General features: G+C 42.3%; 1 protein-coding gene across 4 annotated transcripts in view; it reads right to left on the bottom strand.

Annotated features, from left to right (window-relative positions):
• The window catches only part of FN1 (fibronectin 1), a 76444-nt gene that overhangs the window by 6199 nt on the left and 50672 nt on the right, over nt 1–19573 (bottom strand). For 2 of the 4 annotated variants that reach the window (XM_006019957.3, XM_006019958.3), the window contains 14 exons: nt 18083–18352; nt 17147–17263; nt 16468–16632; nt 15522–15677; nt 14444–14557; nt 12509–12778; nt 10144–10331; nt 8301–8388; nt 7877–8053; nt 5567–5656; nt 5137–5316; nt 4224–4313; nt 1495–1964; nt 381–519 (listed from right to left, as the gene is read on the bottom strand). In XM_006019957.3, the coding sequence (XP_006020019.1) occupies nt 381–519; nt 1495–1964; nt 4224–4313; nt 5137–5316; nt 5567–5656; nt 7877–8053; nt 8301–8388; nt 10144–10331; nt 12509–12778; nt 14444–14557; nt 15522–15677; nt 16468–16632; nt 17147–17263; nt 18083–18352 (2514 nt within the window). The remainder of the gene's footprint in view (nt 1–380; nt 520–1494; nt 1965–4223; nt 4314–5136; nt 5317–5566; nt 5657–7876; nt 8054–8300; nt 8389–10143; nt 10332–12508; nt 12779–14443; nt 14558–15521; nt 15678–16467; nt 16633–17146; nt 17264–18082; nt 18353–19573) is intronic. The other 2 variants (XM_025199347.1, XM_006019960.3) reach the window with 1 other exon arrangement.

The raw sequence follows: 19573 nt of genomic DNA, 5'->3' as shown, positions 1-19573 counted from the left end.
TCTTTCCCTGTCTGAGAGATTATTCTAAGGAAGGAAATTTGATGTTGGTTCAGAATGCAGGCCATGACATGGGCCTAACATCTCTGACTAACTCTAACAGCTACTATAGATAAATACACGGGACCTCTAAAAGGATTATGCAGTCAGGCAGTTGTTTGGCATACTTTTCAGAGAGGTGATGTAATTACCTGGAATAAATGAAACATGGGACTGGAAGAACTTCACTGTTCACAGAGCCCAGCCCCTGCAATCGCGGTAACCACATTTTATAATCCCATTGGTACAATGAGAGTTAGGCACCTAAGCACCTATAAAACATTTCCCTGTAAGAGATGTACTTGCAAAGCAGAGTTTGCCCAGATTGTACAAATTTAACCTACCAGTATTGTCCACTGTGACAACCTCCTCCAGAACTTTTTGTCTCCTATGATCTTTTAATGCTTCCACTATGATGTTGTAGGTAGCACCTCTAGTAAGGCCGGTCAGAGTAGCACTAGAGGCAGTTCCAGGAACTCTGAACTGCAATTACAGTAAAACCAGTGTCACACAAAAGTTGGCTTTAAAAAGAATGTGCTTCTTAGGTTGTAAACTGTTCAGGATAAAGACAGTGTCTTCATATTTAATTCTACAGGGAGTCACACACTGGAGGCCTAATTCTTAGAGCCTAAAGTATCAGTACCTGAAGTCTCACTCCTTGCATCTTGGTGATAGATGTATTATCTCAATTTTAGGGGTAGGGAGAAAAAGTGACATGCCCCAGATCACACAGGAAGTCTTTACAAGAGTGGGTACAGAACTCAAATGCCCTAAATTTTATTTTTTTCCCCCACACGTAGCTGTAAGATCATCAGCAATATTAATCTGGCTACATGGCTGCACTCTTCACTTACGTATGATTTATCTTAAGAACTTCAGTGGAGGGAAATCCCCATGCATTTTTTTCACTGCACCTCTTCAAAATACTATAGACAGTCCTAGGGTCTTTCTGTTTTAGTCAGTGTATCCTATATTCTTTCATGTGTGTAGCCAGCCTCCATGTACTTCCATCCCAGAACAGCTTCAGGGCTAATAATGCTATGCTACAAGGTGGCATGCAGAAGGTGCCTAAGATGGATGCTGATGGACTTTCATAAGTAAATCATGACTTATTGGCCATGTCTACATGAGATGCTGACTGCACAGTTGTTACTGCGCAGTCATTTAGTACTTATATACACAAATACTAAATGACTGTACAATAAATCGGAGCTACTACACAGCAGCATCCCCAAACAGCTTTTAGGTGACACTGACTGTGCAGTATCTCGTTACTACTATGCAGTAGCATCATGTCACACTTTGTGCCATGCGACACTACTGCGCAGTAGTAATGAGCTACTGTGCAGTCAGCATTTCATGTAGGTGTGGCCACTGAGAGCTATAATCCCAAAGCTAGAGGGACTGCCACCGTCAAGTCCAATATACTTCCTGCATTCAGAGGGACAGTTGTGTTACCTGCAAAGTCTCTTCATCATTGCCGACTGGGAGACATGAGATGAGATATTCAGTGCTCTCCAATAAGGGCCTCCAGGAGATCATTGTCCGAGAAAGAGCTTCCTGGCCTGTAGTGTCATTGCGCCTTGGCCCACGGGAGTGAGGATATGAAGGTTCAACTACATGTGGTATTGGGTACCTAGCGAGTTCAACTGTTTCATCCACATTTGGTGGTTGCGGTCTTGGCCTGTGTCTACTGGGGGTTGCTGTGGTGGGTGGAGTAGTCCGTCTAAATCCATGTTCCTCAAAGAAAACTTGCTGTCCCTGGTGTCCTATTGATGGCTGCTGACCTGTGGTGCCTGGAAGTTGGATACCATTTCCATTGTCATACCTGTTGTTTGTGAAGTAAGGGGGCCTCTCATCGATGGAAGGAACATCCAGAATCTCTGGCTGATTGGGGTGAGTTTGGGTTACCAGCGTGGGAAGCTCATCTAACCAAAAACATGTTAGAAGCAATAGAGCAAAGCAGGTTATGCCCCAGAAAAGTGGCTGAATTAATTATCATACACTAGGTAGCGACAATGAAAACTGTCAACTACTCAAAGGAATTAAAGGTTAGCAACACTCATGAGTACAACACACTTTTTAGGGCCTCTTTGTAGGGCCTCTGATTGTTCAGCAGACGGTATATTGTCTTGTTATTATCAGCAGAGGGTATATTGTCTTATTATTATAATTTGTTACTGTACAGGCAAAAAAAAGTGTGTTGGTATGAAATTTTCATACCCTTGAACCAAAGCTATGATCACTGCATGCCAAAGAAGCCACCTATGCTCAAATTAAGGAAACAAGATATGTTTGCAATAGGCATTCATATATTATCAATTTAAGAAGATCTGTACCATACGCTAAGGAATTAACTCTTATGCTATTCAGGTCTCCAGCTGTGTGGCAGAGATGCTACTTGGTGACCTCTCCTTGTACTCTATTTTACAATGCAGTATGGGACTGGGCACAAGTAGAGAAATACAATGCATATCAAAGGAATAACCTTGACCTATATAGCATTCCCACTAATGTCATCACAAGCTAAAAGAAAATGTGAGCATTAACCGTAATTAAATTAAGGTATAGGCACACAGGGAAAAAAAAAAAACTGAATGTGATCTCATGTGCTTAACCTTTTAACACAGAGAAATGTGATTTGCTTGACTTGAAATCTTATCTTTTCCACCCTAGAAGCCCTATGTATGATACATTTATTCATCTCTTTGAGAAATAAAATTAAAATGAAGTAATAATACTATTTTTTCTAAAAGTGACCTATCATCTCAAGCAGAACTTGTAATTGGCTGTCCACATATACCTGTGAAAAAGAACCTTATAAACAAAGTTGTAATATTAGCCCTTTGGAGGTGCCACCAGAGGGCAGACTCCAGTCCCCATGTGAGGAGATGTCCCCTTCTCCAGCTGTGGTTGACCAGCTTTTTATTTTACCTGTCTTTTTCCTGCCAACCAATGGTTCACTCTTTTGATTGTTCTTCATAGCAATGATATAGATGGTATATTCTGTTCCTGGCTCCAGACCTGGAAGAAAAAGAGCCAACTTTTAGTGATAAACACCTCTAAATAAGACAGCTCAACAAAGGGAGACAAGGACAAGGTAGGAAAAAGTGACACCTTAGAAACTAACTGGTTCAGAGAGGCATGAACTTTCAGAGGCAACAACCTATTTCATCAGATGAAACAGTATTGACTGTTCCGAAAAAAAAAAAAAAAAAAAATATATATAGGGGAAAGATACAAGGGGAGGGTACATTGCTAGAGAGGTAATCAGGGGAACTGATTATAATGATTGTGAGAAACAGGGCAGTTTAACATAGAGAGGAACACCAGAGTAAAGCACTAGTCCAGGCAATGGGATAAGACTTGTTAGTCCCTGTTGAGATGACCACAGTCTGATCACTGGTTCTTCCTGGCTCAAGGAAGCGTTTGTTGTGGGGTGGGGAAAAGGGGTTATCTGAATTAGTTGTACCTGGCAATAAGGACTGCATAATCTATGTCTCTTTTGATGTGTTGGCTAGCACAGTGCATGCAGTCCCTACCCAGCTATACAGGAGAGGGAATATAAAATCTGCTGAGTTTAATCTATGCATTTCTATTGTATCTCCAACTCTTATGCTATTCAGGTCTCCAGCTGTGTGGCAGAGATGCTACTTGGTGACCTCTCCTTGTACTCTATTTTACAATGCAGTATGGGACTGGGCACAAGTAGAGAAATACAATGCATATCAAAGGAATAACCTTGACCTATATAGCATTCCCACTAATGTCATCACAAGCTAAAAGAAAATGTGAGCATTAACCGTAATTAAATTAAGGTATAGGCACACAGGGAAAAAAAAAAAACTGAATGTGATCTCATGTGCTTAACCTTTTAACACAGAGAAATGTGATTTGCTTGACTTGAAATCTTATCTTTTCCACCCTAGAAGCCCTATGTATGATACATTTATTCATCTCTTTGAGAAATAAAATTAAAATGAAGTAATAATACTATTTTTTCTAAAAGTGACCTATCATCTCAAGCAGAACTTGTAATTGGCTGTCCACATATACCTGTGAAAAAGAACCTTATAAACAAAGTTGTAATATTAGCCCTTTGGAGGTGCCACCAGAGGGCAGACTCCAGTCCCCATGTGAGGAGATGTCCCCTTCTCCAGCTGTGGTTGACCAGCTTTTTATTTTACCTGTCTTTTTCCTGCCAACCAATGGTTCACTCTTTTGATTGTTCTTCATAGCAATGATATAGATGGTATATTCTGTTCCTGGCTCCAGACCTGGAAGAAAAAGAGCCAACTTTTAGTGATAAACACCTCTAAATAAGACAGCTCAACAAAGGGAGACAAGGACAAGGTAGGAAAAAGTGACACCTTAGAAACTAACTGGTTCAGAGAGGCATGAACTTTCAGAGGCAACAACCTATTTCATCAGATGAAACAGTATTGACTGTTCCGAAAAAAAAAAAAAAAAAAATATATATAGGGGAAAGATACAAGGGGAGGGTACATTGCTAGAGAGGTAATCAGGGGAACTGATTATAATGATTGTGAGAAACAGGGCAGTTTAACATAGAGAGGAACACCAGAGTAAAGCACTAGTCCAGGCAATGGGATAAGACTTGTTAGTCCCTGTTGAGATGACCACAGTCTGATCACTGGTTCTTCCTGGCTCAAGGAAGCGTTTGTTGTGGGGTGGGGAAAAGGGGTTATCTGAATTAGTTGTACCTGGCAATAAGGACTGCATAATCTATGTCTCTTTTGATGTGTTGGCTAGCACAGTGCATGCAGTCCCTACCCAGCTATACAGGAGAGGGAATATAAAATCTGCTGAGTTTAATCTATGCATTTCTGTTGTATCTCCATTGTCTGCTCTCCTGAGTCTGTGTATAGGGTTAAACTAGATGACCCTTGAGATCTCTTCCAACCCTATGAGTCTGCTCCCCCATCCTAAAAACTATGATCTCATGATGCAAGTAGTATATACGATTGTACTATATAATTGTGTGAGGATAGCCATGTTCTAGCCCTTGAGCAGAATCCTCTGTTCAATGCAGAGGACATTAGCCATCTAGATGAGCTCCCAAATGAAGCAAAGACATACCAATTATAGTGGCCTCTGTGGTACCCGGGCGTGGTCGGGGAAGCAACTCTTTAGGCTGTGCTCCAGGTTTATTGTACTTGATGATATAGCCCGTAATCTTGGCCCTGGGAGGCTGCCAGGTAACCAGCAGGGAGTTGCTTGTGGTTGTGAGGAATCGCAGGTTTGAAGGAGCATCAACATCTATAAGCAATCAAAATCAATGTAATGAATGTTGGAAAAAGTATGTGTGACTGCACATCTCCTTCCCATGGGGGATGCATTTATCCTTTACCACTAATCCATTCCATGTTCAAAGAGGAAAAAATAAGGTTGTAAAATGCAATAAATGATGTATATGCTCAAATGCAAGGACAGTATAAATTTCCAGTCATGTGTAAAAATAATTTCCATTAGTATATATGCATGCAAGAGAGAAAGAAAATGCCCTTACTTGTAGAAGCATCAATCACAACTGGGGAACTGCGGGCATTGTCATTCAGTGCATAAAGATGGATCTTGTAGTCAGTGCCTGGTTGCAAGCCTAAAATTAGAGTAGAAAAAAAATACAAATTTTAGCCTGCTCTGATTTAAACTTTTTCAGAAAGAGTCTGCAAGATACTCCGATCATTGCTACAGCCAGAGAATTCAACTGTCTGGAAAAATAGCACTTTCAAAGTTGATACTAGCTGTGTTTGCTGGAGAATTAAAAAGAGCACTGAGATATTTCTAAAACAACCAGTTGACTTGAATGTGCTCCCATTGAAGGCAGTAGAGGCTCTCTCACTGAACTCAGTTAAATTGACACTAAGTTATTTTTAAATGCCACTTAAATCCTAAGTTAAAGCTGCCTTCAACCAAGAGATAAACATAATGATTTGATCTTTAACCTTTTTCACTGATTGTCCCCAACTTCAGACATAAGCCACAGAACTATGATCCTCTAGCGCATAAGAAAATGATTAAATCTGTCCCATTCACTAGCAATTATCAGATTAGAAGTGAAGTAATTTAAAATGAAGCAATACATCAGCTAAAGCTGCAGGAAACCTGAATGCTAAGATGAAGCAGGGAATAGAACCAAATGGGTAGTTAAACAACAGTTCATAGAGGTTAACTCAGCTTTTGGAAGGTATTAAATGGATCTAGAAATCTTTCTCCTGCAAAGATCAGGCAGTTCGATTTCTGGACTTGCTAAGAGATCTATGATCATGGTGTGAACCAATGTTAGTCACTTGCAGGATGTGATAAGAGAGTACTGCCAGTTAGGCCTGTGCGAATAAAGAACTATTCGATTCGGATTCAGATTCAGCCGATCCAGAGGCCAGCGATTTGATTCAGAGATTCAGATCGCTTTTCCAAATCAATTCAGCTGAAATGCCTCCGGAAGATTCGGCGCTGATTCAGAGAGATTTGGCCATAGAGTATAATGGGGAATCAATGAAATATCTATAACTTTGTCATTTTTTGGCTGATTTGGATGAAAATTGCAGGGATGGTAGCCCCTGCTATGGGCATGAAGTCTGCCATGTTTCAAGGAGGTAGGTTCAGGGATTTCCAGGAAACTGCACCTCAAATTCTAGAAAGCAAAACTCATGTCGTGTGTGTGTGTGTGTGTGTGTGTGTGTGTGTGTGTGTGTGTGTGTGTGTAAGGCACAGCAAGGTGAAAACTGCAGGCATGGTAGCCCCTGCTGAGGCCACAAAGCCTGCCAGGTTTCAAGGAGATAGGTGCAGGGGCTTCTGGGAAACTGTACCTCAAGCTGCTGACAAGCAAAGCTCAAGACATGGGTGACACTGTGTGTGTATTAAGGTACAGGGGCATGAAAACTGCAGGCCTGCTAGGCCCTGCTGTGGCCATGAAGCCAGCTGTCAAGGAAATAGATACAGGGGGAGTCTGGAGTCTGGGTTCTGGGGCCCTGCACTTCTGGCTGCTGATAGGCAAAACTTGTGACATGGGTGCTTGTGAGAGTGACTGTGTCTGTCTTGGGGCACAGGGGCGTGAAGACTGCAGGCCTGCTAGGCCCTGCTGTGGCCACGAAGCCTGCCAGCTGTCAAGGAGATATGTGCAGGGGGTGTCTGGGACAGAAAAAGCTTACAGACAGAGGCTTTTATGCTGTTTCTATGCCCCCCCCAGACACTGTGATTGGAAGGGCAGTCAGGGAGAAATCATACTCACTGGCCAGCTAGAGATGTCAGTCCTTCCTCCCCCCACCCCGCTCCCTCTCCTGCTCCCCCTCTCTCTTCTAAGTTTGTTTCCTCTAAAAGACTGCCTTTCAAATCTCCAAATCTCTTCCAAATCTTTTCCGAATGGATTCGGAGGCTCCAAATTGTTTTGGAAAGTTTTAGGTTCCTAGCGATTTGATTCAGTTTTGGAGATTCAGCCTCCAAATTGGGCCAAATCTTCTCCAAATCAAATTGTGAACTGAAGCTTTGCACAGCCCTACTGCCAGTTTCAATAAGTGCACTTCCCTGTAACAGATCCAGAAAACACTCCTATTTTCAGACAAGAAGTAAGTGCCCAGAACAATTAAGTACGATATCTCTGCGAGTCCCACTGAATCAGGGCCTGGCTCTGCAAGTGTCATTCTATGAAACATCTTCATCTTCAGTGGGAGCTCTGCTCTCAGGGCATGTGGTAGGATTTAAATTTTAATAACAGTTCTCAAGTGCACCTGAATTCCATCTGAAGTCTTTTGCCATCTTTTCCTTACTACTCAGAAGCCTGTAATGTAGAGGAGACTGTCTGATGATGAAACTCACTTACCAGTAATGGTGTACATTCTAAGATCAGGCCTAATAGTCCTTCGAATGGGGTTCTGGCCACTTGCTGGGATGGCATCAACCTGGAAACCAGTGATGGTCTCTGTCTTGGTGCGCCAGTTGATTGAGATGGTTGTCTCAGTAACATCACCTACACGGGCCCTCCGGGGAGGGCTGACATCTGCAGAAACAGACCAAAATCTAATATCAGTATAACAGGCATAAGCAATGGTTTGGAGTAGTTGGTTTGAAAAGAAAATGATGAATTCCCCTCAGAGAAACTTATATCCACATTTTGAAATGGCCAGACCCTGACACCCTCACTCAATTGTTTCTATTAGGTCTTTGCTCAAGGCATAACCTGTTGACTTCTGTCAGATGATCCACGCTCCATACACAGAACATATTAGTATTTGTACGGCACTTACTCTCAAGGGTAGTGACGACACCCTGGGCTGGTCGACTGGTTAGAGAGTCCTTCAGAGCATACACGCTGACTTCATATTTGGTTGCCACCTAGAAAAAACAAAGCTATATTATGCTAAGAGAACTACATGGAACATGTAAGCTTCAGAAAGGGAACCAGAATTGGGACACTAGGAAATGTGCATGAATTTATAAGTAGTTAGGAGAGCCATATAAGATCTAAGCAGCAATTTAACAATTAAACATTTAAATTTAGCAATTTAAACATGAAACTTAAAAATTGAAAGATACAGGATGGCTAGGATGGCTAAAATTTATTCCCAGCTGAATGGAAAAAAAGAGCCTGAGTCTTTGCCTTAGTTAAAGCAATATAATGCAGTCAAAGTCCACGATGCTAATCTAGAGATTCAATCTGGAGGAGAATCAGGCCCTTTTTAAAAGCAACCAGCAGAGGAGGCATAACTAAGTACTTTGGCACCCGGAGCTGCAGGGAGGAAAGAGGGGAAAAAAGGGGCTCTGAGCACCTACCTCCTCACTGCCTGTCATAGCAGAGTGGGATGCCATAGTGGCAGTGCAGGCTCTCCAAATATGGGCTGCTGCTGTGGTGGTATGAAGTTGCCATTTTTGTGCCCTTTTTAATTAGTGCCCGGGACTGGCGCCCAACCCTACTTACGATATTGGCAAACAGGGCTGAGGTTGAAATTATTGTTAGCAACTGTTTGAAAGCCAAAATTGTATTTTAACGCATTCAAATTCCAAAAATGTCTTTAATTAAAACAATTACAAATAATTTTAAAAAATTAAAAAGTAAATAAATTCATAATCATGTTAAAAAATTATTTGAATTGCATTTCAAACAAAAGAAGTGGGAAAATGGGTAGTACAACAGTAACATATTCTGCTGCTAGAAACACAAGAACTTTCATGAATCAAGGCAACAATGTTAAGTATATTTTGGAGCAGGGCTGCCCAATTTCTAAGTGTCGGGCTGCACCAAGGCGAGCCACAGGCCCACCAGGCAGCAGTTGGATAATCCTGTTCTCGAGCATAATGATGGTAACCTAATGGCCAAACACATGCCTAAAGAGCACTTACAGCAGTGACAGATATGACTTATTAAAGCATAATCATGGAGGAAAAAGAAATAAAAAATGATGGTGGAAGTTTGTGCATCATTCTGAAGTACTGGGAAAAGGAAATGCTTCCTTGGATTTTTGGTGCTTACTACCCTTGAGAAGATAGGATTAGGTTAGTGATTTAGTAGTGCTGTTGGACATGATTTATTACCAAAAGACTGCTCTGTTTTGAGAAGAAAAATGATGGAAATAACAGTTCTAAGTTAAATCTGAACAGATTTTTTATTAGAGTTTTTGACTTCTTTGGAGCTAATCTAGTTTATGCCATCTGATTTGGCCGTTAGGTTAGAATTTTTTTTTTAATAATTTTTTTCAAATTATGCAGAAGAATGATTCATAGACTTCAAGACCAGAAGGGACCATCAGATTATCTACTCTAACTGCCTGCATAGCAAAGGCCCTAGAACTTCAATCAATTATTATTGTAGGGAGTCTAATAACTTGTGCTTGACTAAGAACACAACCTCCAAAAATGATATTTGGTCTTTATTTGAAGGAGCTTTAGCAGACAAATCTATTGTTCTTTTAACTACTGTGATCCAGGTGACAATGTCTGACAACTGGCTAGATTTCAAACGATGGGCTGGATACTCAGGACTCATGTGATCCATCCCAGCTGAAGTTCTGGCCCAGAATACTTTAAATTGCTTGACATGTCCAATGTTTCTTCCCACGTCATGCCCAGCAATATGAGAATCAAGGGAGTTACCATTAATCCTGACACAACAGCAGATGTGCTGTCTGGGGAGAGGTTGATTTCTTTCATCGGCCCAGTTTTTTCCTTGGGATTCACTCGGACTCTGTAGCCGGTGAGACGAACATTAGGTGCATTCCAGGTGACCATCAGGCTGGTTGGAGTCACCTGGACAAAGTTCAGGTTTGTTGGAGGAGGAATTGCTGTGAAAATTGGGAAAATTAGTTTAGAAGGACTTGGCTGCAGTCAAGACAGCACTATCAATCATAAGAATTAAATAGTTTCAGATACAAAATATAGAAATGAGAGTTGCAGATACTGATACATTTTGGGTAGCTATGGGATCTAATATAGAACCCAGGCTCAAAGTACATAGTGCCAAGCTGTTCAAGATAAGACTCAGATGCTGTGATAATATTTCTCTTTGGAAATGAGGAGATAGATATATTCTTGTAAAACGAAAAGGTATCCCAAATATCTGAGCAGTCCTGTAGCCTTTCAATCATTCCAGTACTTATAGTACATTATAACACTGTATATACTTCATAGCATCAAGCTGTGAATCATTATCCATGGTCTACCCTGCACTCTTGGAATTTGTCAACTTTTCATTTGCAAGTTAATGGAAACTCCTTATGAATAAGGATCTATGTAAACTGCGACAGAAGTACACTGTGCAGTGGCTCCTTTAATTTTGCTTTAGCTGCATGCCTCCCCTGTTCCTGACTGCCCAAGGGACTATGGTGGCCCTGCTGCTTGCTTCTGATTGGCCAGGAGGCAAAAACTGTAGTTTTAAATATGCACCGATTTTTACCACCCAGCTGATTAGCAGCAAGCAGCAGGGCCGCTGAGGCCCCTCAGCCAATCTGTGGTGGGAAGCAAAAACCACAGTATATTTAAAACCATGATTTTTGCCTCCTGGCCAATCAGGAGCGAGCAATGAGGCCACCACTCAGCAGCGGTAGGGGTGGGGGCATGTGGCAAAAAGAGTCATTTTAAAGGACCTGCTGTGCAGCACACTTCCGGCACGATTTAGGTAGATCTCTACTTAGAACAAAGGAATTAACATTGGAAACTGCTATGAATTTCAACTTGCTGGAAGAAGACAAATCTCATGTGGTAGTTTCATTGTCTAGTCCTTGTTCAAAAAGCCATTTAAAAAAGTATCTAAGCAGTTGTGTGGACTATGAAATGAATTATTTAACAGGAAGATTTCTAAATCACAAATCAATACAGGAAGGGACTGCAATTTCTGTCCATTTCTCTCATTTCAAAGGAAAGGATATTTGTTAATTGAGGAGGTTTTAAATCAATAGAACTAGTAGGAACTGGCTCCATACCTAAACATGTCTGCAGGAGTATGGCACACTCCCTTGAAGGAGGATATCAAATCAAACTGCTTGTTGTCAAAGAAGCGTGGCAGTAGCTGTTAGACAGCAAACAAGATAACTTATGATGTTCAAAACCCAGGAGAATGTAAATCTGTCTTGAAGGAACATTACTCAGACTCCATGTCAGGCCTTTGATATTTTAACAATTTTATTTTTCCTGTTGTGCCAATGAAGTAAGGACTTAACTGTTTTCTTCTGTACTGAGCTGGATCTGACTTTTGTAGTAGAGAATGCTCTTTCAAACAGAGCATGCCCTCCCATATCTTGTTGTGAGACAGGTGTAAATGAGAGCCTGACTGGCACTCTTTTTCTTTCGGAGCAGCATCAAAAAGGAATCTGGATGCATTTTGGATTGAAAAGGGCTAAGTGACCCTTATTTCTGAAACAGAGGCCAAGTCCTGGCTTCCATGCTGTTTCTTTTCTCCTCAACTCCAGCAGCACCAAGGGATTTAAAGTTGCTCTGACTTAGAATCTGAACATTTCTCTTGTCCTTTATGACGTGTGTTCCTGATCCTACCATCTGCTGCAAGCATGTAAATAGAGCATGAGGTTGTTCAGAAATAACAGAATACATTCTTCAAAACTGTTCCTCAGATCTCAAATTAAGCTGTCCTAATGTGGCTCAATGACCAGATTGCCCTGACTACCCCAAAGATCTGTAAACAAGGAACTAAAAGGTAACAGCAACTATCAAGACATCTGCTTCTCTGGGAAATCTGCAATCTGGTCTTCAGTCCTGCTTTCTCAGCTGCTGATCTCTTCTGAATCCAGGCTTTCCAGTGATTTACTCATTTATGCCTAGTAATCTTGAAATATCTTTCAGTTTTCCAACAAAACCAAGCCAACTCTTAACAGGAAACATCCCCCCTTGGCTTCTGCAGGGGTTTTCCCCATCAACGAGCATGAGTTGCACATGGAAGCATAGTTTACCCAACAGGGCAGGAGTCACTGCTGCCATGGCCAGCTGGGTGGTGTAGTTAAAAATATACCTGTGGACTGGGTTCCAGTCAGGGGCTGGCTCTCCTTGTCATCATGTAAGGCAACGATACTGACAGTGTACTCAGAACCAGGCCTGAGGCCATGCAGCTCAGCAGTGTCGTCTTCACCATCTGGGGCAGGCAATAGCTCATGGATTCCATCCTCAGGGCTTGAGTAGGTCACCCTGTAACTGGTGACTTGCCCTTGTGGGCTTTCCCAAGCAATTTTGATGGAATCAACATCCACCTCAGTGAATGTCAGTCCTTTAGGGCGATCAATGTCTGTTAGGCAAATTAACGGTAAGAGGTTATGTGATAAAAAGCAGGCAGTGGGAGGAAAAAAAGCATTTCTAATACATGCAAAGCAGTCTTCAGTTTTGCTAGGATAAATGTCCAGTCCTACAGTGCCTTGCACTTTGTACATATATCCATATCTGTGCAAAATGAGTTTGAAGTAAAGGTTAATCACTAGAAATAAACTCACAGGCTAAAGAAAACAGGACTTCAGTGTGGCCAGGACCTCACTCCACACATCTGTTTCTTGTTTATACCAAGACCTCTTTATGCCATTCTGGTGGCATCAAGGGGGCCTTAAGATTAACAGAAACATCATTTATACCCTTTTAAGACCCCTCACCAGAGCCAGAACCATTTAAACATGTCATAATGTTAATGACAATCAAGCCTACCCTTCTGATTTGGAGGCTTCATGTTGTACTTACACTTTATTGGTGTAAATGGCTGTACAAAGTGCAAGGCTGACAAACATAGGATCCACCATTTTCCTTTGTAAATTGGCATCCAATTAAATTATTTGTAAAGAAAGCAAATTGCTATGCAAATTATATTCTAAATCAATAAAAACCTTTAGATGTGAAATGAGTGTGCAGAGGATGCTCATATACACAATCAGATCACATAAACACCCGCAGATTAGTTCCACTCATTGTCTTCATCTGATGCAACCAGATCATGGCACCAAATCCCAAGCTAGGGTATACAGAAGCACAGCTCTGCTGAAGTCCAGCTTGACTTGTGTGAAGCTATACTCATTTATGCCTGCTGAGGATCTGGCCCTTAAATCTCTATCTTTACATCAGATCTAAATTTTCGTGAAGATTCCCAGTGTCATTTTATTTGCCATGTAAGGTTAGTCCTATGCACTTGCATTTTCTATGCTTTATAGCTAGCAAAGGTGGTTTTTTTATAGGAAAGTTTTGTCTTAATATTTGATACAGCTTTTCAAGAAAACTCATGCTCTGTTTTACTGTCACTTTAAACACAAGCCAGAGCAACAAAGAGCATATAAGTTGCACTACCCTAGGTAGCCCTGTGTATTAGATACCCCTCTGAAATACAGTGTCTTCCCTGCTTTTTCTCAATGAGAGAATACCTTACTGCTGCCTTATACCCACAGAAGAGTAGTGAGTGGAAGTCAAGACTCAGCCTATTCCTTCCCCACAGAGTGAGCATACACCCCATTTATTCTTATATGCCTTGTCCCAAGGCATGGGTAAGTCAGAGAAGGGTATAAAGTTAATTTCTTACTCCCATGTTTAGCAAAGTGTGCTATATCAACATCTAGCCCTTACATAGTACAGGGTAAAACCACCTTTGCCATCGAGCTCTAGAAATCAGGTCTATGCAGAACAATTTTCCTAGATTGGCTAAAGGCAAAGAAAAAAAAAAGACCATTTTGCTTAGGGCATTTTTAGTGGAAGAAACTAAAGCGCAGCATTTGGGGGAAATGCATTTTGGCAGCCTTTGGGAATTGCATTTTGCCCAGTATTTCTCAATGATCAGGACTCGTGTTTATTCCTCTGGAGTCTAGACAGCTGTTAGTCGTTTTCTCCTGGGTTCCAGCAGTGTTTGGTAGATTCAGACATCAGAGTTATTTTGAGTTTTTTTGTTTTGTTTTTTTTGCTTGCTGTGAAGTTAAATACGTACTGGTAACAGTTGTCTCGGACAGAGGTTCGCTTTCTCCATTTTGATTCTGAGCATAGACACTAATCACATACTCAACTGTGGGCTGCAGGCCCTCAACAGTGACTTCGGTTTGATCTGCAATTAAATAATAACACCAGGTTTAATTTGGAACAGAAATATGTGCCTCTTCTGCCAAGTGCTACAGAGGGGAGTGATGCCAGAATGAAACCTGTGGCTGAGTGGAGGTAAATGTGGTTATGCAGTTTGTCTCTTCCTGCTCTCAGGAAAGAGACTGTGGAGTCAATAAATGTCTTGGCAAAAGTTATGGGGAAGGTTAGCAAAAAGGAGCCAAGACAGTTTCATTGTAAAACCGGTGTGCTCCACCCTGTACTCCAATGTCTAGGGATTAGCTAACACTTCCCCACGTCAGTTCCACTGGAGAGAATAGAGAGAGCAATCACTAGCCATAACATGGTGAATCTCCTGCCCTTGCTGGAAGGGGCTGACCAAAGCAAGCTCTTTGGTTTGGTTAGGAATCTATAGGGCTGGCACAGGGTTTTCTGTGGATTTCCACCCTTCTCTGGCTTCCTGACCTTGCTCTTTGCACAGACAGAACTGAAACATTTGACTTTCTGAAATGGGATTGAACACTAACCTAATAACAACAGCAAATATCCTTGTGAGCTAAGTTTAGCATATATATAAAGCACACTGAAATGTTCAAGACAGTCCCCAAAAAAGGCTGTAGGCTGGCCACTATGTCAGCCAGTACAGTGGAGTCTGCCTCATGCTCTCAAGTTAATCCTTGGGGGACTCTATAAATTTGGGAGGAACTTTCTAAAGATCCAGAGACCCTCTCAGAGGGGGTCTGCATCAATGTTGTTCTCTTTGTTGCACCATTAAAACATGAAGTTTGGGAGCTAAATTTACACTGGCTTCCACATTGTGAGATGCTCTTGAAGAGAGAGGAGCTGCATGGGGATGCAAGTTAGGGCAAGACTTGGTTTGTATAACTAACCCGCTAACTCTCAGGGTTGGTTTTAGCTCTTCACATGTACTACAGTGTCACACTCTTTGCTTCCAGGTCACATGATCTTACCTGCAGGGACGGTTTTAGTTTTTGTGGGCCCATGGCCATCCTTGGGAACAGTTGTCACTCGATAACCTGTGACTGGAGAAGATGAAGGCACCCATCTGACACTGATACTGTTATCCTGAACATCAGTCACTTGCATCTGGGATGGTGTGTTAATCTCTGGACATCAGAAAATAAATTGTCAGTATATGTGATGCATAAAGTCCCTCTTTCTCACCATGTTCTATGTTGATAGGCCCAGCTATTAACTCCCACCTACATTTATTCTTCTTTCCTTTTTCTAGACTGTGATTATTTTTAAAGGAAGACAATTTTTTTTTGGTTTTTTTTCTTATCTTTTGATTTATCCACTGGAAGCATACAGAAGCCCTAACCAGGGATCATGGACTTTGGTCACAGTTCAGTGACGGCCCACTGAGCCAAGTAGGAGCTTCTTTTAAAACGTCTATTAAAGGGCTTTCCATTGCTTGTGGTGGGAGTTGCATTAGAACTTCTTTAAAGCAGAAATGAGAAGACAGCCACTGCCCTTAAGAATTCTCAAGAGTAGTTCCTAGTAGGATCAGTTAATACCTTGATAACATGGTTCTGATACATACCATAGACTGAGGCAGACAGCTAGTCTAAAGACTAGAGAAGAGCCCAGAGGGTTATGCACTCCATGAAGAAGACAACATTTGCTTGAACATGTCCTGCAACTCTGATTTCATGATTTGGAGGCTCCTCTCAAGAAACAGCCCCACAGCCCCAGTGAATTTGTTCAATCTTATTTTAATGTCCCTCCTGCTCCCAATTCCAAAAACTTCCTTCCCACTTCATGTTTTAACACAATAGGACCAAATTAATTTGAAAAGTAATTTCACTGCAGGCAAAGGGCTACTAATTGAGCCCATTATTTCCAACAGAAACTAAGAAAATTATGAATTTTAATAGGGTTAAATTAAAATTTTACCTATTTTGTACGTAACAGTGACTGGCTTGCTGCTGGCAGGACTGTCTCCACGGCCTGTTACTGCATACACTGTGATGGTATAGTCTACTCCAGGCTTAAGGCCACTAATGTTAGCATCAGATACGGTGCCAGGCACTGTAAACTCCTGAACAGGGCTACTTCCACCTAAGAAGGGCACAGCAGGAAAATAAAATCTCAAACCTGTTGATATTACTCATGTTTTAAATACAAAAGCAAGAGCAGATCCAAAGCCCACTGAATCCAAGTTAGCGAAAGACTCCCTTTCATTTCAGTGAGCTTTGGGTTAACCCAGGATGTATTAGTAAACACTTTTTTTTTTTTTTTTTTTTTTTTTATCTTGAACCAAGAGGCAAAGGAGACGTGTGCTGAACTTCCACTGCCTGGAGTTTCTAGAAGTAATCCTTATTTCTGAAAATGATTTACTATCCTTTAAAATATATGCCATTATAGTATGCCATCTATTTGGTAGTCTTCTTGAAACATATATGCAAAACATCACTTTATAATTCGAAGCCATGAGAACATATCATAGAATCACAGAAAAATCATATCACACATTGCAGTCAAAGTTGCCCTTAATCTTTGCTGCAGCCTTAAAAATACTTAAAGCTTCAATATCAAAGAGGAGTCATGACTGGTAATATTAGGGCACTCTAACCTGTTTCACCATAGGTGATCCTATAGTATCTCACTGTCACTGCTGGAGCATCCCAGGAAATCCTTAGGCTTGTGGGGCTGGTGGGAGTAACTTCCAAGTCCTGTGGAACATCAGACACTAGAAAAGAGGTTAAATAGTTTAGAAGGAAGTTTAAAAAATATTTAAGACCAGCTGGCTACACATTCCACCTACCATCGTGTAGACTGTTGATACTAACAAATCCTTTCAAAGCCCACAGCTGGCATGAAGTCAAAGGGCAAAGAGCCAGAAACCAGCCTATTGACCCCAAAGGGAAAAAACTTGTTTTGACTTCAACATTGACTGGATTGAGCTCTAAATGTTTACCCTCCTGTGAGAATCTCTGGAAGAGTGCAAAGGTACCCAGAAAGCTCATTTCTGAAGGATAATTTCATAACTAGGGGAGGATTTTGAAAATCTCACACACAAGGTTAAGGAGCAAGGCTCCAATATCCTTCTGACTCTACCAGCCCTGGAGTTGTAATGGAAGTTACCCAGGGAGTGAGGGGTGACCGTCCTTTCCTCTTGCAGCACCATATCAAAGGTAAGCTTTAATTTAATTTACAACAAAAGAAATATGGACATTAACCACATTCACTCTAATTAACATTTTGCCTCCTTAGAAATGTCTTTGCAAGATAAAATACCTTGCCTCCCAAGAAGACGAATGTCTTACACTTCAGTTGTGATCCGAAGCCCACAAAATCAGTAGGAGTCACCTCACTGATCTCAGTAGGCTCGGCATCAAGTCCTTTCTCATGCTTAGCATTGCTTTTCTTTTCTAGCAAACCTTCCACTTTAGCGTTGGTCACTCAGTGATTTGCCAGCCAGCAGGAAGGACATGGTTTAATAGGAACAACATAATCAGCTGAGAGAGAGATTCACTCTACATTTTATCCAACTTCATTCCAAGCTTACCTGTAGATTGCTGGCCGACCAAGGGCAAGCTCTCTTCTCTGCCAATGAAAGCAATAATGCTGACCACATACTCAGACCCGGGAACCAGGTTAGTGAGTGTGATGGAATTCCGAGAAGGTGGAATACGGTCTTCCTTGGGTCTACCACCACCATGCTCCAACTGGTGTCGAACTCTGTAGCCAGTGATGGTAGCACGAGGAGCAATCCAATGGATGGTAAAAGTGTTTGCTGTTATATCCGAAAAGTCAATGCCCGTTGGGGAATCAATACCTGTTTTCCCCATCCCAAAGAAAAGGGAGATTTAGCTTATTTGAACAACATGTTTGAAGGAAAGAGAATGCCTTGCCTGCCTACCAAAGTAATTTTGTAATCCTGGCTTGCACTGTAATAGCACTTAACTCAAGCCATAATGCCATTCAGCACTGGAATCATAAATATGTAACACCCCCTGATCATACAGAAGTGTAAAAAACCACAGGAATGTAATTGCAGAAAGTGGAATCTATCACAGCTTCAGTCCGCATTTGCCATCCTCTGAACTTAAGATATCTGGCAGTTTTAAATGGCAGCTGCAGCTACCACACTTGCTGTGCCAGGCAGTGTTTGCTGCTGCTGCCTCCCTGGAACTCACGCGCTGGGCAGCCCAGAGGCAGCGATGGCAAACACTGCTCGGCGCGGCAAGCACTGGGGCTGCAGCTGCTGCCCCTGCAGCGCAGCCCTAACAGGCAAGCCTGAAGCCAGTGCAGGGCCCAGGCTGGCAGTGGGGGTGGGTTACAAGCTGGTGCTGAGTGCGGGGGAAAAGCGGCAGGGAGCTCCGGGCACGTGGTAGGCAAGGGACTGCTTTTCTCCGCGCTCTGCACCAGCTCCTTCCCTGTTGCGAAGCAGGGTGTTGGGGCTGCATGCTGCCTCCTGCCTGTACCGCGGGGCTGGGGGGCACTGGGAGTGAGCACGTGCAGAGGGCCCACACCGGTGTCCTGGGGCCCATGCCGGCAGGGCCCAGAGCAGGGTGGTAGGAATACAGGGTCCCGGCCAGGAGGGGCTCTATGGAGCCGAGCCAGTTCCCCCCTCTCCCTGCTCACGCAGTCCAGCCCGGCTCCACAGACCCCTGCCGGCCTGCGCCCTGCTTTGGGCCCCACCGGTGCTGGCCTTGAGACATTGGTCCCAAGATAGTGACCAGGGGGCGGGGCACCTGTCAAGGGGTGGGGCTACCCATGTGGCCCTCAACCCGAAATAATTGCCCACCCTTGCTCTAAAACCAACTAAAAATCTGGCCCTTTGACCATAATGGGAATTGAGAATACCTAATATTTTCTGAGATAAGGGCCTGCAGCCTTAGTTAAACGCTTTTGGGAACTCCCTCTCTCCAACAGCATGACAATACATGTAAAATGATAATAATTTGAATGGTTTCATTAAATAAATCCCAAATTATCACATTAATGGGTGGTAAATGGAAGGGAACGACAGCTGTCTGAATTGTTCCAGGCTTCC

This window comes from Alligator sinensis, unplaced genomic scaffold (genome assembly GCF_000455745.1).
Source record: "Alligator sinensis unplaced genomic scaffold, ASM45574v1 scaffold233_2, whole genome shotgun sequence".
Lineage (NCBI taxonomy): Eukaryota > Metazoa > Chordata > Crocodylia > Alligatoridae > Alligator > Alligator sinensis.
The sequence above is the reverse complement of the archived record's forward strand: the minus strand, read 5'-3'. Positions and strand labels throughout refer to the sequence as shown.